Below are 26179 nucleotides of genomic sequence, written 5' to 3'. Positions count from 1 at the left end.
CCCTCCCCCAGCCCCTCCCCAGCTCGGCCTCCGGCTAGCCGCCCCTCCCCCTGGGCCCCGTCCGGCCAGCCCCCGGCCCCAGCAGAGGCGGGAGGGAGGGGAGGGGAGGGGAGGGAGGGGCGGAGAGGAGGGGAGGGGGCGGCCCGGACCCCGGGGAGGAGGAGGAGGAGGAGGAGGAGGCGGTGGCAGCAGCGGGCCCCGGAGCAGAAGAGGGAGCCCGGGGTGGGGGGCGGGGAGGGGGGAGACCACCGCAGCATCCCCCCCCCCGCAGCGGGCGGGCAGCGGCCCCCCCCCGGACGGCCATGATCGCCCCGGAGCCCCCCCTCGGCCCCCCCGGCCCCCCGGGCCCCCGCCACGTCGTGGCCACCATCGAGGCCCTGGCGGCCGGGCCCGCCGCCCCCCGCCCCCGCGGACCCCGCCCGGACCCCGCCCCGGACCCCGACCCCGACCCCGACCCCGACCCCGAGCCGGACCCCGAGCCCGCCGGCCAGCAGCCCGCCGCCGCCAGCGCGCCCCAGAGGCTCCGCAGAGCGCTCAACAGGTGCGGGGGCCCCGGGCCGGGGGGGGGGGGGGGGCAGCCGCTCACGGATGGGGGCGGGGGAGACCCCCACCGGGGGATCCCAGAGGGGGGACGGGGACGCCGGGGGAGGGGGCTGAAGGGGCTGGGGGGGTTGGGAGGAGGGGTCCCGCCTCACTAGGGGGCTTCCAGCGAGGGACGGGGATGCCGGGGAGGGGGCTTAAAGGGCTGGGGGTAGGGGGTACCACCCCACTGGGAGGCTTCCAGCGAGGGACGGGGATGCGGAGGGGAGGGGGCTGAAGGGGCTGGGGGTTGGGGGGAGCGGGTACCACCCCACTGGATGTCTTCCAGCGAGGGACGGGGATGCCGGGGGAGGGGGCTGAAGGGGCTGGGGGTTGGGGGGGGGGTCCCACCCCACTAGGGGGCTTCCAGCGAGGGACGGGGATCGAGGGAGGGGGCTTAAAGGGTCGGGGGGTTGGGGGTAGGGGGTACCACCCAGCGAGGGACGGGGATGCCGGGGGAGGGGGCTGAAGGGGCTGGGGGTTGGGAGGGGGGGGTCCCACCCCACTAGGGGGCTTCCAGCGAGGGACGGGGATCGAGGGAGGGGGCTTAAAGGGTCGGGGGGTTGGGGGTAGGGGGTACCACCCAGCGAGGGACGGGGATGCCGGGGGAGGGGGCTGAAGGGGCTGGGGGTTGGGAGGGGGGGGGTCCCACCCCACTAGGGGGCTTCCAGCGAGGGACGGGGAGCGGGGGAGGGGGCTGAAGGGGTTGGGGGCTGGCAGTAGGCGGAACCACCCAGCAAAAAAAGGGACAGGGATCGGGGGAGGGGGCTTAAGGGGTTGGGGGGAGGGGTTACACCCCCGCTGGGGGGCTTCCAGCGAGGGACGGGGATCGGGGGAGGAGGCTTAAGGGGCTGGGGACTAGGGGTAGGGAGTACCACCCCACTGGTGGGCTTCTAGCGAGGGCCAGGGATGCCAGGGGAGGGGGCTTAGGGGGCCGTGGGTCGAGGGTAGGGGGTGGCACCGCCCCACCGGGAGGTTTCCAGCGAGGGAGGGGGCTTAGGGGGGTGGGGGGTGCCGCGCCACCGGGGGGCTTCCAGCAGCGGAGAGAGATTCGGGGGGGGGAAGGGGCTTAAGTGGCCGAGGGTGGGAGATGTCACCCCATCGGGGGGGGGGGGGGGGCTTCCGGCGAGGGAGAGGGATGCAGGGGGAAGGGGCTCATAAAGGGCCGGGGGAACACACCGCATCGTGGGGGAGGGGGGCTGAGGGGGGTCGTCGGGCTGGAAGGGGTGGGGAGGGGCCGTCGGTCCGAGGAGCTGGGGGGCGTGGGGGCGGCCCAGTGGATCCCGGGGGGTCTGGGGCCTCCCCTCTCCCCCCCTCCGGCCGAGCCGGTCCTTCATCGTGCCGGCGAGAGGAGGGGGGGAGGGGCTGGAGAGGGGGGACAGGGAGTGGGGACAACGGGAACCCGGGACATCCCGGCGGCCGAGGCCAGCGGAAGCCGAGGCCGGGGCTGGGCGGGACGGGAAGGGCCGGGATGCCCGCGGAGCCCACCTTCTCGGCACCCCGGGGCAGCCACCAGGCTTGGGGGGGGGGGTGAGGGTGGGAGGGTGATTGCAGCCCTTTCCCGGCGCCCCCCCGGTGCCCCCTTCCTCGGATCTGGAAGGAATTCCCGTGGGAACAGATTGAGATGAGAAGAGGGAAAAGAGAGAAGCTTCGATTGGAAAGAGAAAGAACCGAAGACACTGTGGGTGGGTGGGCGTGTGCGCACGGATCCTTGGGTTTGTGGCTGTACGTTCCGTGCCCGGGATGGACATATGTGCGGACGTGCCTTGGGGAGCGTGAATTTGCAGGGGAGTGGGAATGATCTGGGGTAGGCGTGGGCACAAGAGCGCCCGAGCCTATCTGTGCGTGCATGGGGACGGGGGGTGGCTGCTGCCACAGTCCAGCTCGCTGTCCATCCAGATTAGGGTTTTGAATCTTAGTGCGAAGTCCTCCCCAGGGAATCCCCACCGCCGGCACACTAGTGGAACCCCCTGGAGCCAAGGTCCGAGGGCGGGGCCTCGAGCTGGAGCTACCCCTTCCTTTTCGGGGGGCGCCTCCTGATCACGGCTCCTCGTTGGGGAGCGGGGAGGGGGCCGGAGAGAGAGAGAGAGAGACCCCCGGCAGGCGCGCCCACGCTCAGAGCAGCGAAAGCACGGGGAGAGACTGTCGGCTGCTGGATGTGGTCCCGGGTCGGGGGCGGGGGAGGTAGCCGGCCCTCAGTCTTCAGGGAGGGGAGTCCACGGGGGAGGGAGGAAAAGCGTTGGCCGGGTCTGGATGCTCAATTCGGAGTGGAGACCCCCGGGCTTGGGCTCCCGGTCAGCGGTCCTCCCTTGCGGCCTCCCGCTCCCCTTGCGGTCCTTCGAGCTCAGATGATGCCGGGAGCCCTTCGGGGACCCGGGCCCGACGCGGAAGGGGACGGGGAGGTGGGGGGCGAGAAGCCTGCCGGAGGTAACGGGTCGCCAGCACCCGACCCTGGGCCTTTCCAGGCCTACGTGGAAACTCTCGGGTGTGGCCGCTGCCGGGCCAGACAGCTGTGGGGAAGCGCCTGGACGTCTGGGAGGCACCGACTTCCTTTGCCCCACAGCTGGACACGTTCAGCGGACGCCAGTTCCCTTTGGTCCCACAGTTGGAATCTCGGGGGGCTCCGGCTTCGTCATCGCCCCCCAGCCTGCACCTGTAATCGTTCCCAGATCCTTGCCGGAGAAGGTCTTGTCGCCTCGTCCCGTCCTCTCGGATAACTGAGGCCGATCGCACCCCCGAGGCTTCTCTGTGAGGTCACTCGGGACCACCTCTCTGTTGGCCCTTCTCTTCCCCGCAGGGCGCTGGAGATCTCCCACTTCGGATAAGCTCCTGCTCCTTCTCCTGTGCGAATGTAAAGGACAGGGTGCATTTCCTTGGCTAAGCCCTCTGTTCCTTTTTTTGCGACCCCCTTCTGCGTGGCCCCCGTCTTGCTAACCTTTATTCGTTCCCCCCCGGCCCGGCCCCGCAGCGCTTATGTACAATTTATTCATATTAATGTCCGTCTAGCCCTCTGCACCGTAAGCTCGTTGTAGGCGGAGAATATGTCCGTTTTGTTGTTCTGTTTGGAAGCGACTCCACGGCATAAGACGGGACAAGACTCTCCCAAGCTTTCGGTACAGAGCTCTGCAAACAGCAAGCGATCAATAGATGGAATTGACTGACTGACTGACTTCAGTCAAGTTACTTGAATCAATTCTAGTGCGGGGCATTACCTGGGGGACACAATCTTGATTGCTTTGCTAACAGCTGATTATATAGCATAAGCGGTATTGTGTCCATTTCTCAAATGTACATACCAGGTTCGGCCAATCAACCTCTTGGATTTTTTTTATCGGTATTTGTTAAGCGATTACTATGTGCCAGGTACTGTGCTAAGCGCTGGGGTAGATACAATCTAACTGGTTTAAACTTAGATGAGGGAACTGAGGCCCAGAGAAGTTAAGTGACTTGCCCAAGATCACACAGCGGACAAGTGGTGGAGCTCAAATTAGAACTCAGGTCCTCCTGACTCTCAGGCCCGTGCTTTGTCTACTAGACAACGCTGCTTCCCCAGAGGTTGCGTTTGAAATCGAAGGCGTGAAAATCCATGGCGTCTCCGATTCCCCCCAGAAAGTTCAGCTGGAATGAGGCTTTGGAATTACGCTTCCCCAGAGGGCCCCGACTGCCTCTTCCAATATGATAAAGTTCCTTAATTCTCCAGGGTAGATTTAAAACCCATTTCTCTTGGGAAGAAAGAATCCCTTGGGACAATAGAAAAATCAGAGCCATATGTCACTGCGAGGGTTAGGGCTTCTGCGTACAGATGGCGCTGAGGCTCTTCTTCAACTTCACGCATGTAGCCATTTGTTTGTTTGTTTTAAAGTTTTTTTTTTATCCCCCGCGTTTATTTATAATACATCTGTTCTCAGCTTCTCTTAACTATAGTACATTCAGCAATTTATGTCTCTGGTCTTTCCCGTCAGAGATCTGGGATCCCATAATTTAATTCCCTTTTGAACCCCCAGACAACTAGTACAGAGCTTGACCTACAGAGGGGTTCACCTTAGTGATGGACTGACCTTTTTTTTTTTTTTCCTTTTTGTCAAGAATTCAGAGCTGACCTCCATCGAGGTTACCCCGGGGGTTCAAGTTTGGAGCATTAGGGTAAAAATCCAGGGAGAGGGTGAACATAAATGACAATCACCAGGGGATGAAAAAAATCAGGAACAAATCAACAGCAAAGACACAAACGAAAGTCTAGGTGGCTAGGAGTATGACCTGCCCAGGACAGTGAAGGGACTAATCATAGAATGCTTTCTGGGGGAGGTGGGGATGTCAATCAGCTCACAGTGACCAAGTTGTAATTCTGATGCTTGTTCGATTTTCTCTCCTCTTGTGATTTGGTCCTGCCCCGAACAGTGATACTTCTCCATCCTCATTGATTCCCATGCCCTTTGCCCACGACAGCTGTTTCAGGCTTTTAACTGTCTCCTTCCCTCCCCCCCCCCCCGCTCCCCCCAAGCCTCCATCGCTTGCCCTAATGACCTTGTCGAAAAAGTGAAACCATCAGGTGTGATCTCCCTGAAATCTCCTCTGCTCCTCTCCAGACCCTCTCTCCTCCTGCCCCGTCTTCTACTCTCCCATCCTTCCCAGCTGTCGCTCAAGAGGAGATCTCCCACCTCTTCTTAAGTTCTGCTCTCCACACCTGTGCTTCTGACCCCTATCCCTCCTCACCTTATCAGAACAATAGTCCTCTCCCTTCTTCCCTCCCTGACCGCCGTTTTCGACCGCTTGCCTCCCAGTGGCTCCTTCCCCACTGCTTTCAAGCCTGCCCATGTTTCCCCTAGACTAAAAAGGCCTTCCCTCGACCCCATGGCACTCTCCAGTTATCGCCCCATCTCCGTCCTACCTTTCCTCTCCAAACTCCTTGAGCAAATTGCCTGTTCCCGCTGCCTGCGCTTCCTCTCCTCCAATTCTCTCCTCGACCCCCGGCAATCTGGCTTTCCCCCCTTCATTCCACTGCAACGGTCCTCCTTGTGATCACCGATCATCTTCTTCTTGAAAAGTCCAGTGACCTCTACTTCATCCTAATCCTCCTCTTCTTTCTGCTGCCTTCGACACTGAGAGTCAACTCCTCCTCTAGGAAACATTATCTCATCTTGGCTTCACCGACAGTGTTCTCTCTCGGTTCTCCTTCTGTCTCTCTGACTGCTTATTCCAGTCTAGTCTAGAGGCTCCTCCTCTAGCTCTCTCCCTCTAACTGTGGGAGTCTCTCAAGGCTCAGTTCTGGGTTCCCTTTTGTTTTCCATTTACACCCACTCCCTTGGGGAATTCATTTGTTCCCACGGCTTCAACTACCATCTCTATGCAAATGATTCCCAAATCTATCTCTCCGGCCCTGACCTCTCTCCTTCTCTCTAGTGGACATTTCCTCCTGCCTTCAGGACAGCTCTACCTGGTTGTCCCGCCAACACCTCCAACTTAACATGTCCAAAACAGAACTCCTCCTCTTCCCGCCCAAACTCCATCCTGTAAGCACTCAATAAATACGATTGAATGAATGAATGAATGAATGAATCCTCTCCCTGACTCTCCTGTCACTGAAGACAACAGTACCATCCTTTCTGTCTCACAAACCTGTAACCTTGGCATCAGCTTTCACTTATCACTCTCAAACCACACTTTCAGTATGTCATCAAATCCTGTCGGTTCTACCTGCGCAGCACTGCTAAAATTCATCCTTTCCCCTCCAACCAAACTGCGACCACACTGACGCAAGCACTTATCATTTCCCTCCTGGATTACTGCATCAACCTCCTCGCTGACCTCCCTGCTTCCTGTCCCTCCTCTTTCCAGTCCATGGCCAGATCATTTTTCTGAAGACCTGTCTTATCCATATCTCCCCACTCCTCAAAAACCTCCAGTGGTTGACCATCCACTTCCACAAGAGAAAGACACTCCTTACCATCAGCTTTAAGGCAGTCATTAGATCTCTCCTTCCTACCTTACCTCACCCATTTTCTTACTACAACCTAACCTTTACACTCTGTTCCTCTAGCACCAACCTCCTCTCTGTACCTCGATCTCATCTATCCCACCAGCGGCTCCTTGCCCACGGCCTCCCTCGGTCCTGGAGCTTGGTCTTTTAATATCCAATAATTTGCTTCTTTCCCAACCTTCAAAACCCTCCTAAAATCGCATCTTCTCCAAGAGGTCTTCCCTGACTAAGCCCTCCTTTCCCCCGATCCACCCTCCCCTCTGTACCGACTTTGTACTTGGCTGCGTACCCCTTAAGCACCTTGATAATAATAATAATAATAATGTTGGTATTTGTTAAGCGCTTACTATGTGCAGACCACTGTTCTAAGCGCTGGGGTAGATACAGGGGAATCAGGTTGTCCCATGTGAGGCTCACAGTTAATCCCCATTTTACAGATGAGGTAACTGAGCCACAGAGAAGTCGAGTGACTTGCCCACGGTCACACGGCTGGCAAGTGGCAGAGCCGGGAGTCGAACCCATGACCTCTGCCTCCGAAGCCCAGGCTCTTTCCACTGAGCCACGCTGCTTCCCAGCTTGGCCTGATGCTCGCCCCAGCCCGACAGCACTTATATATAAATAGCCTTACACCCTCTACTTCCCCTATCCATAATTTAATATCTGTCTCCCTTGTAGTCCGAAAGCTCCTTGTGGGTGGAGATTGTTTTTACCAGCTCTGTTGTACCACAAGTGCTCTACACACGAGAAATGCTCAATAAATACCAACGATTGATTGACTGATTGATCCTGATGCAAGCAGTCACTTCACTTCGCTAGGCTTTAGTTACCTCATCTGGCAAATGGGGATTGAGACTGTGAGTCCCATATGGGTCAGGAACTGTGTCCAGCTCAATTTGCTTGTATCCACCTGGCATTTAGTACAGTGCCTGGCACACGGTAAGCACTTAACAAATACCACAAATACCAAAGAATGTCAGGTTTCCCCTGGGTACAGGAATGTATCAATCGATCGATCAATCAATGAATCATATTTATTGAGTGGTTTAGTGTGTGCAGACCACTGTACTAAGCGCTTGGGAGAGTACAATATAACAATAATAATAATAATAATAATAATAATGTTGGCATTTGTTAAGCGCTTACTATGTGCCGAGCACTGTTCTAAGCGCTGGGGTAGACATAGGGAAATCAGGTTGTCCCACGTGGGGCTCACAGTCTTAATCCCCATTTTACAGATGAGGGAACTGAGGCACAGAGAAGTTAAGTGACTCGCCCACAGTCACACAGCCGACAAGTGGCAGAGCTGGGATTCGAACTCATGAGCCCTGACTCCAAAGCCCATGCTCTTTCCACTGAGCCACGCTGCTTCTCTAATAGAAACATTCCCTGCCCACCAAGAGCTTGCAGTCTAGAGGGAGAGACAGACAATATGAATAAATTATGGATATGAATAATAAGGCTGTGGTGGTGAGGGAGGAGAGAATAAATGGAGCAAACTCAAGTGTATGTGTAGGTTTATTGGTTTTCAGTGGAACCAATCATCAGAAGATGCCTGGCTGTCGTTGGGCACCAAAAGGGAATTCAGGACTGTGGCTAGTTGGCTGGGAGTTCTGCCTTCATCTTCCTAGACTGCGAGCTCCCTCTAGACTACAAGCTTGTTTTGGGTAGGGAAAGTATCTACCAACTCTGTTATGCTGTACTCTGCCGAGCTCTTAATCCAGTGCTCTGCATGCAGTAAGTGCTCAATAGATACCATGGATCCATCGATCGATCGATCGATCTCTGCGTTCTTTAGTGCTGGTTTCACTCTCAGCACACAGTGCAAAAACAGCGTAAGTGCGTGTCCTGCTAGAGGTGGGATGTATCTTTCATGACTTCCCTTCCCACCTCCAAACTAGAGTCCCAGGAGACCCAAGCAGCCCCAGGTGACTTCTGCTCCCTGGTGTCTGAACCCGCTCACCCTTGACGCCGCAGGGCCAGGCGAGGCACCCACTCACTAACTCACTCAATCGATGGTATTTACTGAGCACTTAATATGTGCAGAGCACTGTACCAAACACTCAGAAGAGGACAAAACAATGGAATTAGCGAACACATTCCATGCCCATAACAAGCTTGCTGTCTGGAGGGGGAGACAGACATTAATAGAAATAAATAATTTATAATATATACTTTCTAGATGAGAAAATTGATGGATATAAACTCGCTCTCTTTCCCGGCGAAGTGGCATTCCTACTGTGCATAACTAATCAATCAAGAGTATTCGTTAAACACCACCTTATGAAGACCTTGTACTAAGTGCTTCTGAGCCTCTGATAGAGGAAAAGACTCACTGTCCATCTAGGAGGGAATTTCTGTCAGGAAACACGGTTAAACGGTATTTGTTCTGTGGTGAACTTGAGACTGACTGAGAACTATAGACTTGCAAAGGTCAACTGGTCCCTTCCTTGGCATCTGACCTTTGCCGGATCAATGGTAGCAAAACCTGGTTTTGTTGTTAAAATATCTCCAGGATTGGGAGGATTCCAGTGTTTTCCAACCCCCACCCAGTGATTAGTCAGTAAGCCATTTTTATTAACTGTTTACATGTACAGAGCACTGTACTAAGTGCTTGGGAGAGTCTTGTCTTATGCCGTCGAGTCATTTTCGACCCAGAGCGACTCCAGTGGACACATCTCTCCCAGAACGCCCCGCTCTCCATCTGCAATCGTTCTGGTAGTGGATCCAGAGAGTTTTCTTGGTGAAAATCCGAAAGTGGTTTACCACTGCCGCCTTCCTCACAGCGAACTTGAGTCTCCGCCCTCGACTCTCTCCCGTGCCGCCGCTGCCCAGCACAGGGGAGTTTTGACTTGTAGCAGATTGCCTTCCACTCGCTAGCCACTGCCCAAGTTAGGAATGGAATGAGTATGCTTCTGCTTGACTCTCCCTCCAGTAGCCAAGACTAGTAGAGTACTGGAACTCTCCAGGTGCGATCCTGAGGGGTGCTTGGGAGAATACAATATGACAATATTCCAGACACATTCCCTGGCCACAGTGAACTTACAGTCTAGAGGGGGAGACGGTCCCCAGGATAAATAAATTAATAATAATGTTGGTATTTGTTAAGCGCTTACTACGTGCAGAGCACTGTTCTAAGCGCTGGGGTAGATGCAGGGTAATCAGGTTGTCCAACGTGAGGCTCACAGTTAATCCCCATTTTACAGATGAGGCAACTGAGGCCCAGAGAAGTGAAGTGACTTGCCCACAGTCACACAACTGACAAGTGGCAGAGCAGGGAGTCGAACCCATGACCTCTGACTCCGAAGCCCAGGCTCTTTCCACTGAGCCACGCTGCTTCCCTAATTACCAGTTACTGTGGGACTGAACAGAGGATGAATAAAGGGTGAACAGAGGATGAGAGTCAGGGTGATGCAGAAGGGAGTAGAAGAAAAGGGAAAGAGGGTTTAGTCAGGGAAGGCCTCTAGGGTGCCTTGATTCAAGTCTGTTTCCCAGTAAATCTTGTGAGAGCTGAAAACCAATCCCACATTTTCCCCAGCGGTTCTTTCTTGTCTACACTTTATGGAATACATGCCCAAAGACTTCCGGTTATCTTTGGCAGTGGCCACTTAGATAGCTTTCCTGTCCACTCTGAGACCTGTACACTGGCCTCGATCACAAATCTGATTGGATCCGTTGTATTCGCCCAGGGAAGGAAACGGACATGGTGAAGAGAGGAGCCGGTGATGGTTGAGTTAGTTGTGCAGATTTAAAATATCAGCAGGTCCCAGAGATAAACCTCCTGCGTCGAACGGCAACCTGCTGCAACAGCCCTTACTATACGTAAAGGGGAAACAGCGTGGCCTAGCAGAAGGAGCACGGGCTTGGGCGTCAGAGGACCTGGGTTCTAATCCTGGCTTTGCCACTTGTCTGCTGGGTGACCTTAGGTGAGACATCGAACTTCTCTGGGCCTCACTTTCCTCATCTGTAAAATGGAGATTAAATCCTGCTCCCTCCTATTTAGACTGTGAGGTCCATAGGAGACACAGTCCATCCAGATAATCTTGTATCTATCCCACTGCTTAGTACCGTGCTTGGCACATAGTAAGCGCTTAACAGGTACCATAATCAAGAGGGTTTGAAGAGATAGAAGGTCATGGGTTCTAATCCCCGCCCTGCCACTTGTCTACTGAATGACCTGGGACAAGAGCCCTTTGTCGGGTAGGGATTGTCTCTATCTGTTGCCGAATTGTACTTTCCAAGCACTTAGTACAGTGCTCCGCACACAGTAATAAATACTACTGAGTGAAGTCACTTCACTTCTCTGGGCCTCACTTACCTCATCTGTAAAACGGGGACACGGACTCTGTCCAACCCATTTTGCTTGTTTCTACTCCAGCTCTTAGTATAGTGTTTGGAACATAGTAAGCGCTTAGCAGATACCATAATTACTATTGTTAGATCCACGGACTGGTGGTTCATGCTAGGTTGCTGGAGGGAGAGTCGAGGATGGGAAAGGGTGGAGTTTGGGGTGTTGGATGGTCCATCTGTAACGACAAGTACAACCACTTACATGGTTACACTTCCTGTCCTGCTGCTCCCTCTGGAAATGGAGCGTGGCTCAGTGGCAAGAGCGTGGACTTGGGAGTCAGAGGATGTGGGTTCTAATCCTGGCTCTGCCACTTGTCTGCTGTGTGACACTTAGCGTCTCTGTGCCTCAATTACCTCATCTGTAAAATGGGGATTAAGACTGTGAGCCCCACGTGCGACCACCTGATTACCTTGTAACTACCCCAGCACTTAGAACAGTACTTGGCACATAGTAAGCTCTTAACAAATACCATAATTATTATTAATTAATAGAGGCAACATGGCCTAGTGGAGACAGCACGGGCCTAGGAGTAAGAAGGCCCCGGGTTCTAATTCCAACTCCTTCACTTGTCTGCTGTGTGACCTTGGGCGAGTCACTTCACTTCTCTGTGCCTCAGTTACCTCATCTGTAAAATGGGGATCGAGACTGTGAGCCCCATGTGGAACAGGGACTGCATCCAACCTGACTAGTTTACGTCTATCCCAGCCCTTAGAATAGTGTTGACACATAGTGTGCGCTTAATACCATAACTTTTTTTTTAACTGAATGCTTCTGTGAGCGGAACACTGTATTAAAAGCTTGTGCTAAGCCCACAGTCCTGGGCTCGGTGGACTAGGGGGGTTGGTTTGGGGGTGGGGGTGCTCAGGGATTAAACTAAGAAGGGAGATAATTTAGGGGCTGGTGTCTTCACCGTTTGAGCATTTAATCCACGTGCGTGTGAACTGGTGAAGAGGACCAACTGAGGCACCAGCCAGGCCCCCAGATTGCTCTTTGGCCCGTGAAACAAGGCGCTCCTTAGAGTACCGCGGCCCTTAAAGGGGATGGTGGTTACTCTTCTGGTGGGAGAGGTTTTCTCAAGAAATCCTGGGGAAGACGTCATTTGGATCCTTCCCTGCCCAACCCCAGCGACCCCCTCTTCGATATGTCATATTGAGAATGAGAATAGGGTAAAGATTGGCTCTTAATGAATCCCCAGCACAGGGATCGGGGGGGGGGGGGGGGGCGGGGAACCAAAAACCAGAATCAAACCATGAGACGAGGAATCGACCTCAAGCACACGGAAAACAATTTCCTGTGGTTCAGTTTGGTCATCATTTTTATCATCATCTCATCACCACAGTCACCGTTATCATCGTCCTCAGGATTGATTGAGTATCTACTGGGTTCAGGGCACTGAATAGGATGCCTACCGTGTCTAACACAGACATGCTTACTGTGCCTTGCTCTCGCCTCTCTCGCCGTCGACCCCTTGTTTCATACCCTCCCTCCTGCCTGGAACTCCCTCCCCTTTCGTGTCTGACAGAACACCACCTTCCTCAAAGCCCTACTGAAATCATATCTCCTCCAGGAAGCCTTCCCTGACTAATCTCATCTCCCCACCTTATTCTGCCTCCTTCCTGTGTGCATTGGAGGCCATACCCCCCATGCCCTTTGATTCATGCACTTATGTACATGTCCTTGTCCGTAGACTCCGTGCCGTCTCCTATCTGTAATTTCTTTTAATGTCCATATCTCCTCTACACTGTAAGCTCATTGAGGGCAGGGAATATATCTGTTTATTATTACACTGTAATCTCCCAAACACTTAGTACTGTCATCTGCACATACTAAGCGATCAATAAGTGCGATTGAATGAATAAATATTCCTCCAACTATATTGTAAACTCTCTGTGGGCAGGGATCGTGTCTACTATTATATTACACTCTCCCAAGTGCTTAGTACAGTGCTCTGCACACAGTAAGTGCTCAGTAAGTACCATCGATTGATCGACTGCATAACAGTGGACTGGGTATTTGTGTGCTGTGTGTGCCAAGCACTTGTCTGGGCACTTGAGAGACAGACTGACGTAAAAGACGTGGTAATCTCTGTCCTAGGAGAGTCTACAGCCTAATGGGCAAGATAAAGCAGGCATATATTGATGAATGTACCATAATTAAAAGAGCATGAGGTTGATAGAAATAATATATAGCTGTCTTTTATCTTTTAAGATGACGTGACCGATAGAGAGACTTTTTTCCACACATGCAAATGTGGCCGACGTGCATTTGATGGGTGACTGACAATCCCTTCGACACCCTGTGCATGTAAAGTGAATAAATGAATCAATAATAAATAATCCTCAGAGGAGTGCAGAAGAACGCCAAAGTAGATGAGGGAATGGTGTGACCCAAAAGGTGGGGTGACCGATTGGGGAAGACCTGGTGGAGGAGATGGGTTTTCGGGAGGTTTTTGAAGACTGGGAGAGCTGTGGATTTGAGTGGAGAGGGTGTTCCGGGTGGGAGGAACTGTGTGAGTCAGGGGTCGGAGCAGGGGGTCCTAGGCTGAGGCACAGCTCGGCACAGCTGGCAAACCTCGGCCCAGCTAGACGGAGATGGCACAGCTCCTCACATCTTGGCACACCTGGCCCGTATTGGCCCAGCTCGAAAGTTTGCCCGGGGTGTGATAATAATAATGATGACAACGATTACGATATTTGATAAACACTCACTATGTGCCAGGCACTGTACTAAGCGCTGGGGTGGATACAAGCAAATTGGGTTGGAGACAGTCCTTGTTCCACATGGGGCTCGCAGTCTCAATCCCCATTTTCCAGATGAGGGAACTAAGGATCAGAGAAGTGACTTGCCCAAGGTCACACAGCAGACATGCGGGTGAGCCGGGATTCATTCATTCATTCAATAGTATTTATTGAGCGCTTACTATGTGCAGAGCACTGTACTAAGCGCTTGGGATGAACAAGTCGGCAACAGATAGAGACAGTCCCTGCCGTTTGACGGGCTTACAGTCTAATCGGGGGAGACGGATAGACGAGAACAATGGCACTAAACAGCGTCAAGGGGAAGAACATCTCATAAAAACAATGGCAACTAAACAATGGGATTAGAACCCATGACCTTCTGACTCCCAGGCCTTTGCTCTATCCACTATGCCATGCTGCCAAGTGCTTACTATGTGCCAGGCACTGTTCTGGGGTAGATGCAAGATAATCGGGAAGGACATATTTTTGTTAAGCACTTGCTTTTTCTGCCAGGCACCGTACTAAGCGCTGGAGTAGATGCCAGCTAAGCAGATTGGACACAGTCCCTGTCCCACTTAGGGCTCACAGTCTAACCCCCATTTTTATAGATGAGAGGTAACCAAGGCTCAGAGACATGAAGTGTCTTACCCAAGGTCACACAGCAGACAGTGGCAGAGGCAAAATTAGAACCCAGGTCTTTCTGACTCCCAGGCCTGAGCTCTATGCACCAGGCCAGGCTGGGGACTCCGGAAGTGGGGAGGGAGTGAAACCCACTGCGGTAACAAAGCCCCTTCTGTGGGGCCGGGGGAGGGGGCTGGGGACGGGCGGTGCCCGGTTCTGCTGTAGAGGTGACTGTCATCCACTCTTCTTCCCGCCCGGGGAGGGGGCCATTTGCCCCCCAGGGAGGAGTGCCGACCCAGACTCCTGGGCAGTCCTCGGGTGGGCCTGTCTCTCCCGCTCTGTCTCCCTGTCTTTCTCATGGGTGTCGCTCTCTGTTCCCTCTTTGTCCCGCTTTCTCTGCCAACAGAATCATAATCATAAATTTGTTCAGCACTTACTGTATGCCAAGCACGTAGTACTCTGCTTTCTACTTTACAGTGCCTAGTACTGGACTGAGCTCTGGGGTGGACACAAGATAATCAAGTAGGACATAGTCTCTGTCCTACACGAAGCTCAGTCTTACACACACACACACACACACACACGGGCAATCCTAATAATCATAAATTTTTTCAGTACTTACTATAAGCACATAATACTCCGTTTCCTACTTTACAGTGCCTAATACTGTGCTTAGCACTGGGGTAGACACAAGATACTCAGGTAGGACACAGGCCCTGTCCTATATGGAGCTCATTCTTCACATACACACACACACACACACACACACACACACACACAATCCTAATAGTCATAAATTTGTTCAGTACTTACTATAAGCACATAATACTCCGTTTCCTACTTCACAGTGCCTAATACTGTGCTTAGCACCGGGGTAGACACAAGATACTCAGGTAGGACACAGGCCCTGTCCTATATGGAGCTCATTCTTCACATACACACACACACAATCAATAGTCATCCTGATGCAAGAGTGTGTTTTCCTGTCTGGGAGTTATCAGAACTCTTCTGTCACCTCTTGACTCAGAAGTCTTTCTAGAGGAGGCATTTTGGTTGGTTGGTTTGCCTTTTGTTTAGCTATGTCTGTGTATACACCTACTCTCGAGCACCCCTATATTGGGGTTTCAAACAGCAGCCGCGTGTATCACGTGCAGAGAACGGTTATGGGCATCTATTGCATGCAGGATACTGTACTAGGTGTTTACTGTGTGCAAAGCACTGCACCGTCAGTTTGGTAAAGGCAGATGGCTCAAAATAAAACCCATATGGCTTCCCAACTTTAGCTCTCTCGCATCCCACCTCCCCCTCATTCTCTCTCTCTTTCTGTCATGCTTACTGAACCCCAAGCTCCCTTTGGCCCTTTCTGACCTTGCTCTCCTCTCATGCACACACATGTGTACACACGGGTAGACACAGACACGCATTTAAGCCTCATAATGAACACTGATGGTTTACCTTCTTTTTCTATATAAAAAGATGGGGGTTTTTTAATGTTCCTGCCCCCACCTCGTACAAGCTTTTATATAATTCATCTGAAAGCAAAAGGATATGATAATCTAGCAAGGAAATGATACATTATTGAGCAAGGCATACTGGTAGTAGGGAGGAACAAGGGGAGATGATCCAGAAACAACAGATCCTTAGGTTCTAAGACCCTGCACACCATTCATCAATCAATATTGAGTGTTTAGTGGGTGCAGTCCCCTGTAATAATAATAATAATGTTGGGATTTGTTAAGCGCTTACTATGTGCCGAGCAACGTTCTAAGCGCTGGGTTAGATACAGGGTAATCAGGTTGTCCCAAGTGAGGCTCACAGTTAATCCCCATTTTACAGATGAGGGAACTGAGGCACAGAGAAGTGAAGTGACTTGCCCACAGTCACACAGCTGACGAGTGGCAGAGCCGGGAATCGAACTCATGACCTCTGACTCCCAAGCCCGTGCTCTTTCCACTGAGCCACACTGTTTCTCTGCACTAAGCTCTTGGGAGAGTACAACAGGTTTGGTAGACATGTTCCCTGCCCACTAGGAGCTTTTAGTCTACAAGGGGGAGACAGACAATATAACTAAATTTATCTAACAACCTTTCCTCTCCTTTTGCTCCCGACACTCATCTCCCTAACAAGTATGTACAATCTAGTCCATTTTGACTATTAGTGAAAGAAAGATTCGATTTTTGAAGTCCTTATCAGTTGATGTGTCGCTGCAAAGACTTCTTCATTTTTTGGTGTTTCCTCCATGAGATTCTCAGCTATTTACCTGCCACCTGCCAATGACCTATTTATCCAATTTCTTCCATTTGCTTTTTATAACATTATTAATAATATTAATAATAACTATTATTATGGTACTTGTTAAGTGCTTTCTATGTGCCAAGCACTTTTCTAAGCAATGGGGTAATACAAGTTAATCAGGTTGGACACAGTCCCTGTCCCATATTGGGCTCACACACTGAATCCCTATTTTTTACAGATGAGGTACCTGAGGCCCAGAGAAGTGAAGTGACTTGCCAAGGTCACACAGCAGATATGTGGTAGAGCTGGGATTAGAACCCATGACCTTCTGACTCACAGACCTGCATTCTACCCACTAGGCCATGCTGCTTCCCATCTTTTTAGATCAATGTTAAGACTGTAAAGCATCTCGTGGGCAGGGATCGCTTCTACCAACTCCTTTGTAGTGTATTTTCCCGAGTGCTTAGCAGTGCTCTGCACACAGTAAGCTCTCAATAAATAATGATGGTATTTGCTAAGCACTTAGTATGTGCAAAGCACTGGGGGGGGATGCAAGGGGATCAGGTTGTCCATATAGGGCTCACAGTCTTAATCCCCCTTTTACAGATGAGATAACTGAGGCACCGAGAAGTTAAGTGATTTGCCCAAAGTCACACAGCTGACGAGCGGCGGAGCCGGGATTAGAACCCATGACCTCTGACTCCCAAGCCCGGGCTCTTTCCACAGAGCCACGCTGTTTTGATTGATTGGGCTCCATCTATATACACAGCACCATAGTAAGCTCTTGGAAAATGCACAGTGGAAGCAAACATACATTCCCGCTCTCTTTATCCCAAACATCTGCTTTCCCCTCTAGACTATAAGCTCCTGTTTTTATGATGGTATTTGTTAAGCGCTTACTATATGCCAAGGACTGTTCTAAGTGCTGCACTGTTCTAAGCGGGCAGAGAACACGTCTACCAACTCTTTTATATGGTATCTTTCCCAGCTGCTTGGTACAGTGCTCTGCACATAGTAAGCACTCAATAAATGCCATTGATGATGATGATGCTCTGCACACAATAAGCACTCGATAAATACGACTGATTGATTGATTGATTGGGTGCGAGGGCACTCACGTCCCTCGTCCCTGTCTCTCCCACTGGATCTGCCTTGCCATAGAGAAGCAGCATGGCATAATGGATAAAGCACAGGGCTGGGAGTCAGAAGGACATGAGTTCTAATCCTGAGCCCACCACTTGTCTGCTGTGTGAGCTTGGGCAAGTCACTTCACTTCTCTGGGCCTCAGTTACCTCATCTGGAAAAAGGGAATTGAGACTGTGAGCCCCAGGTGGGATAGGGACTGTGTTCAACTGGATTTGCTCGTAACTAGCGCTTAATACAGCTCCCCCGATTAGACTGTAAGCCCGTCAAATGGCAGGGACTGCCTCTATCTGTTGCTGACTTGTTCATTCCAAGCACTGAGTACAGTGCTCTGCACATAGTAAGCACTCAATAAATACTATTGAATTGAATTGAATTAATACAGTGCCTGGCACAGAGCAAGCGCTTTACAAGTACCACATCATCATTATTATTATAGGGCTGTGCCCAGGTCAGGTCTTGGCTGAGAAACATTCTCTATGTTTCCCTTCAGACCCTTGACAGGGAGGGGTTTGGCTGTCAGTTGTGGATTCCTCCTTTCCTAGTTCTTCAAACTCCAGCCTAGCTCAACCTGCGTCTCTCCGGGCCGCATCTCTCCGTGACCCGTTCAGTCCACGCTCTCTTCTCCGTGCTTTTAGAGATGTAGTGAGTTATGGGAGACGATGACACCATCCGGGTTCCACTGTTTCTCTCTGGCCCAGAACCGGATCCCTTGAAGAAGGGGGTTCCCCCGGCTGTCCGTACGTAGTTTCCCACGAGGACCGGCGGCCGACTTCCCAGGCTGCAGAGTCAGCATCCCTGCCGGGCTCAGGGATGCAGGGTTACCATGGTAATTAATCACCCCCGAAACGGAGCCCGCAGAATACAAATCCCCGGCCTTTTCCCAACATGCCCCATGGAGCTGCCATGATGCCTTGGTTTCTCACTTCAGTTTTTTGTTTTGCTTTGTGTTTTTGCTCTGGGGATGGGGAGGTGGGATGAGAAAAGGGGAGAGGTGGCTGACCCACCTCGGCCTGTTCTGGTGGCCTGATCTGTGGGGAGCCCCTTGGGAATGAGGGAGGCTGGATGTTTCCCTACTTGAGGGTGAGCAGAGGGTGTTTCCCTACTTGAAGACTCTCTCTGGACCAACAAGTCCACAGTGTCTCCAGACCTGATCCTGAAACCAGAAGCCCAGGGAGGTGGAGGGTCTTTAACCTTACCAGCCTTATCTCCCTCCCCTCCATCCCCTCTCTTAAAACATCCTGCTTTTAACCCCAGGGGTTCTGTCCAGGCTGAAGCATAACAATAACACCAACGACCACAACAAACAACAGAAATGACAACCAAAATAACAATAACAACATTAGTTAAGAGCTTTCTATGCGCCAAGAACTGGAGAAGACACAATATGATCAGAAACAGTGCTTGTCCCTCGTGGGCTAACAGTCTAAGCAGGTGGGAAGATGGCGGGGAGGGGAGGTGTCTAGGGAGGAGTAAAGTGGCCGGTGATGGTTCTGGGTGGAATTGCTGGAAGCTCGTTTGTCCCCTTTCATTCATTCAGTCGTATTTACTGAGCAGTGACTGTGTGCAGAGCACTGTACTAAGCCCTTGGGAGAGTACAATACAACAATAAACAGACACATTCCCTGCATCTTCCTAATGCGATTCGTCTGCAGAATTAATTAATTAATTAATTAATTCATTCATTCATTCATTCAATAGTATTTACTGAGCGCTTACTGCATGCAGAGCACTGTACTAAGCACTTGGGAAGGGACAATGCACCAATAAAGAGAGACAATCCCTGCCCACAGCGAGCTCGCAGTCTGTGTGTGTTTGGGGGGAGGAGAAGCAAAGGGAGAGGGTCAGGGTGACACGGAAGGGAGTGGAAATGAAGAAAATGAGGATGAGGAAAAGTGGGTCTCAGTCTGGGAAGGCCTCTTGGAGGAGATGGGCCTTCAGGAAGGCTTTGAAGGAGGGGAGAGCCGTTGTCTGGTGATTTGAGGAGGGAGGACATTCCAGGCCAGAGGCAGGATGTGGGCCAGGGGTCGGGCAGGCAAGAACGAGACACAGTGAGGTTAGCACAAGAGGAGCGAAGTGTGCGGGCTGAGTTGTAGAAGGAGAGGTAGGAGGGGCAAGTGATGGAGAGCTTTAAAGCCGGTAGTAAGGAGTTTCTGTTTGATAACCAGGTGGATAGGCAACCCCTGGAGTTTTTCAAGGAGTGGGGTGATATGCCCTGAACGTTTCTGTAGAAAGATAATCCAGACAGCGGAGTGAAATATGGACTGAAGTGGGGCGAGGCAGGCAGGAGGTTGGGAGGTCCGGAAGGAGGCTGATGCCGTGGCCTAGGGAGATAGGATGAGTGATTGTACTAACATGGTAGCAGTGTGGATGGAGAGGAAAGGGTAGATTTTGGCGATGTTATGAAGGTGAGACCGGCAGGATTTGGTGACGTATTGGATGCGTGGGGTGAATGAGGGAGCCGAGTCAAGGATGAAGCCAAGGTTGTGGCCTTGTGAGACGGGAAGGATGGTGGTGCCGTCCAAGGTGATGGGAAAGTTTGGGAGAGGACAGGGTTTGGGAGGGAAGATAAGGAGCTCTGTTTTGGTCATGTTAAATTTGAGGTGACGGGAGGACATCCAAATAGAGATGTCCTGAAGGCAGGAGGAGATGTGAGCCTGGAAGGAGGGAGAGAGATCAGGGGAGGAGATGTAGATTTGGGTGTCATCCATATAGAGATGGTAGTTGAAGCCTTGGGAGCAAATGAATTCTCCAAGGGAATGAGTGCAGAAGGAGATTAGAAGGGGACCGAGAACTGAACCTTGAGGGACGACACTACTGATAGATCTATTGATTTATGGAAATCTGTGCTCAGAGCAGTGTATTAAGTTCAATCATAGTTACTGAGCACTTACTGTGTGCAGAGAGCTGTACTAAGTGCTCGGGAGAGTAGAATATAACCATGAACAGACACCTTCCCTGCCCACAAGGAGCTGACAGAGTAGAGGGAGAGTAAGTGCTCGGTAAAGTACAGTAGAGTCGGTAGATATGATCCCTGCCCTCTAGAGCTGACATTTTAGTGGGTGTAGGTATGCCCGGAGCCAGCAAGACGTGCTCTTGAGTTATTTTTACAGGAGTCTGTGTCATTTGCACTGAGCCATCCAGCAGCACGTTGGGTGAGACGGCACAGTGAGAAAGGAACGTGGCTTAGAGGATAGAGCAGGGCCCTGGAAGTCAGAAGGACCTGGGTTCTAATCCTGACTCCGCCACATGTCTGCAGTGTGACCTTAGCCAAGTCACTTCACTTCTCTGAGCCTCAGTTCTCTCCTCTGTGAGCCCCGTGTGGGACAGGGACTGATTAACTGGTATCTACCCCAGCACTTAGACCAGTGCTTGGCACATAATAAAGGCTTAGCAAGTATAATAATAATAATAAGCACATCCTGTGGGCCCTCAGCAGCAATCACCGCTGAATCTCACCATTTCCACATGCCATTGTCACAGAGGACACGCGAGGTGGGGCCTGGTACGAGACCCCAGAACCCAGGTGCTCAGTACACACTGATTGTGGCACCCCCTCACTGCCAGCAAGATCCACGTCTAAAGAGTAGACCACAGCCCTGAGAGTCAGAAGGATGTGGTGCTCATCCAGTAATATGGTAAAACAGAGTTGGTGGACATTTTCCCTGTCCATAATGAGCTTGCAGTCTAGAGGGGGAGACCGATAAGACTATAAATAAATGACAGATATGTTCATAAGTGCCGTGGGGCTGAGGCAGGGGTGAATAAAGGGTGCAAATCCAGATGCAATGGAACCAAAGAAGGGAGTGGGTGAAAAAGAAATGAAGATTTATTAGGAGAAAGCCTCTTGGAAATGTACTTTTAATACGGCTTTGATTGTGGGGAGAGTGATTGTCAGATATGAAGAGGAAGGGTGTTGCAGGCCAGAGATGGCCCCAGTAAGTATAGAGTGCTTACTCTGTGTAGAGTAATAATAATAATAATGATGTTGGTATTTGTTAAGCGCTTACTATGTGCAGAGCACTGTTCTAAGCATTGGGGGAGATACAGGGTAATCAGGTTGTCCCACGTGAGGCTCACAGTCTTAATCCCCATTTTTACAGATGAGGTGACTGAGGCACAGAGAAGTTAATGACTTGCCCACAGTCACACAGCTGACAAGTGGCAGAGCCGGGAGTCGAACCCATGACCTCTGACTCCGAAGCCCAGGCTCTTTCCACTGAGCCACGCTGCTTCAATGCAAAAGAATTAGCAGACATGTTACCTGTCCATAAGGAGCATGCAAGGCCCAGAGAAGTTAAGTAACTTGGCCAAGTCACAGCAGACAAGTGGAGGAGCTGGAAATAGAACCCAAGTCCTCAGACTCCCAGACTAGATGCTCCTTCCACTAGACCACCCAGTTCTCCCTCCCACTTAGACTGTGAGCCTCATGTGAAACAGGGACTGTGTCTGATATGATTGGTACAGAGTAAGTATTCCACAAATGGTATTATTATTATTAGTATTATTATTAACATGGCCTAGTGGAAAGAACATGGACCTGGGAGTCAGAGCACCTGGGTTCTAATCCTGGCTCTGCCACACGTCTGCTCTGTTACCTTGGGCAAGCCGCTTCACGTCTCTGGGCCTCAGTTACCTCATTTGTAAAATGGGGATAACAGTATGAGCCCCATGTGGGGCAGGGACTCTGTCCAACCTGATTAATTTTTATCTACCCCAGTGCTTAAGGCAGTGCTTGGCACATAATAAGCACTTAACAAGTACCATTATTATTAGTAGTAGTATCATTATTTGGAACAGTGAGTTGTAAGTGTCAACCTGGGGATGCCAGAATACAGCTCCTGGGGTGTATTCCAGAAATCCCTGTCATGAACGGCCCCAACGGGGATCATTTCGGAGAAGTTCCCGCTGAGCCCCCCTGTGTGAGGATGAATCTTTGCTGCCGCTGCCCCACTTTGAAAAGGTTTTCTTCTCCTGGTTAGCCATGTGGATTTGGAGTTAAGGAAAAGCCATTAACCCCTGGCTGGCACTATGCTGCGGGAAGCGAAGTGTAATATATCATAAGGAGATTTGCCCCTTCCCACTTTTCCAGTGTCCCTGTTGATAGGCTAGCTGTCCCTCACCCCCACCCCGGACCCCCTGCGACACACAAATACAAACTGTATGTGGGCATTGGACTTGCATGCATACATAAACAAGCACACACATACAAACCCATACACACGCACACATGAACTGTATGTGGGCATTCCTTGGGCTTGGGGCACAGATGGTTCCTAAAAGCTGCATCTTCAGCCCAAATGCTCCTAGTTGGAACCTATTTTCTCATAGACACAATATAATAATTATGTAATTAGAAAAGCAGCATGGCTTAGTAGACAGAGCACGGGCTGGGGAGTCAGAAGTTATGCGTTCTAATCCCGGCTCTGCCACTTGTCAGCTGTGTGACTTTGAGTGAGCCACTTCACTTCTCTGTGCCTCAGTTACCTCATCTGTAAGATGGGGATTAAGACTGTGAGCCCCACGTGGGACAACCTGATTACTCTGTATGTCCCCCAGCGCTTAGGACAGTGCTTGGCACAGAGTAAGCACTTAACATATACCGTTATAATTAATATTATTATTATTAATAAATGTGGGATAGGGTTTCTGAACCAAGATGGGGTACCTTTTTTAAAAAACCTGAATAATTCAGAACTCTATACCCACTCACTCATTAGATGAGCAGAACAGCTACTTGTATCCATTTTATATGGAGTCAGTGAGGTTCCACGTTAAGGTAGCTAACTTTTCCTCTACTAGAAGTAAAATGGATATTATTGGCCCTCCTTGGTGACTTTCCCCGGGAAACAGCCCCGACTCCTTCCCCGGCCCCTCGCCATCCTCTTTCTCACCCTGTCTTCTTAGAACTTTCCTCCTTCTTGTTGTATTTGTGATTATTATTATTTTTTAATGGTACCGTTTTAATGGTATTTGTTAAGTGATTACTATGTGTCAGGCACTCTACTGAGCGCTGGGGGAGATACAAACTAATTAGGTTGACCATTTGGGGCTCACAGTCTTAATCCTCATTTAAAAAATGAGGTAACTGAGGCATAGGGAAGTTAAGTGACTTACCCAGCAGGTAAGTGGTGAAGCTGGAATTGGAATCCAGGTCCTCTGACCCAGCCTGAGTCCTTTCCACTAGGCTAAACTGCTTCTCTATTGTTTGAAACAGTTTTGAGGAGGGTACTCATGCCCCACCCCCCACCCCCACAGCCCACACCTGCCAAGCTAGTAAAGTCAAAACCAGTGTGTTCATTTATTCAATCATATTTATTAGGTGCTTACTGTGCGCAGAAGACTGTACTAAGCACTTGGGAACCCTACTCACGTGAGTTCAAAGTCCAGAGGGGAGAAGAAAGTTGTAAAGCTGAAACAGAGTGTGGATTTAGAAATAATAAGTGCTGTTCATCATAACTTAAGTTGGTATCTCAAGTCAAATTTTGCCCTTAAAAATGCACTCTGTTCTGCCAAAAGGTGTGTTTTCACTATAGATATTTATTAGGGGTGTTCAACTGACAACACAAGGCTGTTTGGATACAGTGCCTGGGCCTGGGAGTCAGAAGAACAACCTGGGTTCTAATTCCAGCTCTTCTACTTGTCTGCTGTGTGACATTGGGCAAGCCATTTCACTTCCCTCTTCCTCAGTTTCCTCATCTGTAACATGGAGATTAAGACTGTGAGTCCTACATGGGATAGGGACTGTATCCAACCTGATTAATTTGTATCTACCTCAGTGCTTAGTACAGTGCCTGGCACATGGTAAATGCTTAACAAATACCTTAACAACAACAATAACAACAACCATAACAACAGCATACCATAGTGTCAGAAGAAATAGGTTTTGCATATATACTCGATCAATCATTGAATCAGTGGTATTTATTGAGCATTTCCTGTATGGTGAACAATGTACTAAGCGCTTGGGAAAGTACATGATCCCCGCCTACAAGGAGCAACAGAGCAATGAGTTTCCTTTAAAGCAGGGTTTTTCCAAGAATGAAATTCCTTCTTCAGAGGAGAACTGGATGTACCCAGCTGTCTTGGTGCATGAAGAAGATGCTGCTGATGGTGAAGTTCATCCAGGGGTGCTAGTGGGGCTGGAAAATAATAATGATGATAATGGTATTTGTTAAGCACTTACTATGTGCCAGGCACTGTGTTAAGCACTGGGGTGGATATAAGCTAAATGAAGTGGACCACAGTTCCTGTCTCACGGTGGGGCTCACAGTCTCAATCCCCATTTTCCAGATAAGGTAACTGAGGCCCAGAGAAGTTAAACTCCTTACCCAAGGTCACAAAGCAAAATGGCAGTTCCGGGATTAGAACCTTCCGACTCTGAGGCCCATGCTCTATCCACTAAGCTATGCCGATTCCCAGGCCATGCTGCTTCTCAACCAGCAACGACGGTCCTTCGTCGTACCGTCCTGTTTGCTGTTTGTAGAGCCTGGAGCTATTTTCACTTTTGCCTTTTTTCCTCATGTTCCTGCCGACCCTTCTGCTCACACAGGACTGCTCCTTTTCTGGATCGCAGTATGCCAGGCTGGGCCGTCTGTTGCGGTTGCTCCCAGTTTTCAGCTGAGATTCAGCACTGTTTGAATTGTATTCTTAAATGGTCTCCTCTGACCTCCTAGTTTTGGGTTCCCCAATTTCAGCTCTTTCCACAAAAGCCGCTCAGGTATCTGTCTATCATCCAGTCTCCTGATATTTTTTTTTTTACTAGTATGTGTTAAGCACTTACTATGTGTCAAGCACTGTTCTAAGATAGAACAGTAGGTACAAGTTATTCAGGCTGACATGGAGCTCAGATTCTAAGAAGGGATTGAATCCCCATTTTGTTGGTGAGGAAACTGAGACCCAGAGAAGTCAAGTGACTTGTTGAAGATCACACAAAGTGGATAGACCACGGGTCTGGGGGTCAGAAGGACCCGGGTTCCAATCCCAGCTTCACCACTTGTCTACTGTATGACCTTGGGCAAGTCACTTAACTTCTCTGAGCCTCAGTTCCCTCATCTGTAAAATGGGGATTGAGACTGTGAGCCCCATGTGGGACAGAGACTGTGCCCAACCTGATTTGCTTGTATCCACCCCAGAGCTTAGTACAGTGCCTGGCACATAGCAAGTGTTTAACAGATATCATAATTATTATTATTATTATTATTACTCAGGACCTCACATTCTTCCATTTTCTCTGAGCTCAGGAATTTGAGGAACCCGAAGGGAAGGCGGAACGATTGAGGGAGGCTGGCTTGGAGTCAATACCCTCTGGGGACCAAGTCCGATTTCCACGGGGCTGACAAACGTTGGACACTTTAGATGCCATTTGAATCCATGCAGTGGGGCTTATGGTTTGGGAGTTGGGGGAGCAATCCCTAGCAAGGAGCCCGGGGAGATTCCGTATTGGGTATCTGAGAGAAGGAACAACACGGATTGCCCAAAGCTGAATCCTTGAGGAAGACGTTTGTCTTCCTAGAAGGGCTGGCCACGGGATCACCA

General features: G+C 50.8%; 1 protein-coding gene and 1 non-coding gene across 2 annotated transcripts in view; one reads left to right on the top strand and one right to left on the bottom strand.

Moving 5' to 3' along the window:
- Nucleotides 1-302: 302 nt before the first annotated feature.
- Nucleotides 303-26179, top strand: part of SLC35F1 (solute carrier family 35 member F1) — a 163767-nt gene continuing 137890 nt past the window's right edge. Inside the window, exons 1-2 of the mRNA XM_029046449.1 lie at nt 303-383; nt 468-541. Of these exons, the coding sequence (XP_028902282.1) occupies nt 303-383; nt 468-541 (155 nt within the window). The remainder of the gene's footprint in view (nt 384-467; nt 542-26179) is intronic.
- On the bottom strand, nt 9404-9540 carry LOC114809821. Its single transcript, XR_003757596.1, has one exon. It is a non-coding gene; the product is annotated as a small nucleolar RNA SNORA7 (small nucleolar RNA).

This window comes from Ornithorhynchus anatinus, chromosome 2 (assembly GCF_004115215.2).
Source record: "Ornithorhynchus anatinus isolate Pmale09 chromosome 2, mOrnAna1.pri.v4, whole genome shotgun sequence".
In the NCBI taxonomy this organism is placed as follows: Eukaryota; Metazoa; Chordata; class Mammalia; order Monotremata; family Ornithorhynchidae; genus Ornithorhynchus; species Ornithorhynchus anatinus.
Note: the sequence above shows the minus strand (reverse complement) of the source record. Positions and strands in the feature narration are given on the sequence as shown.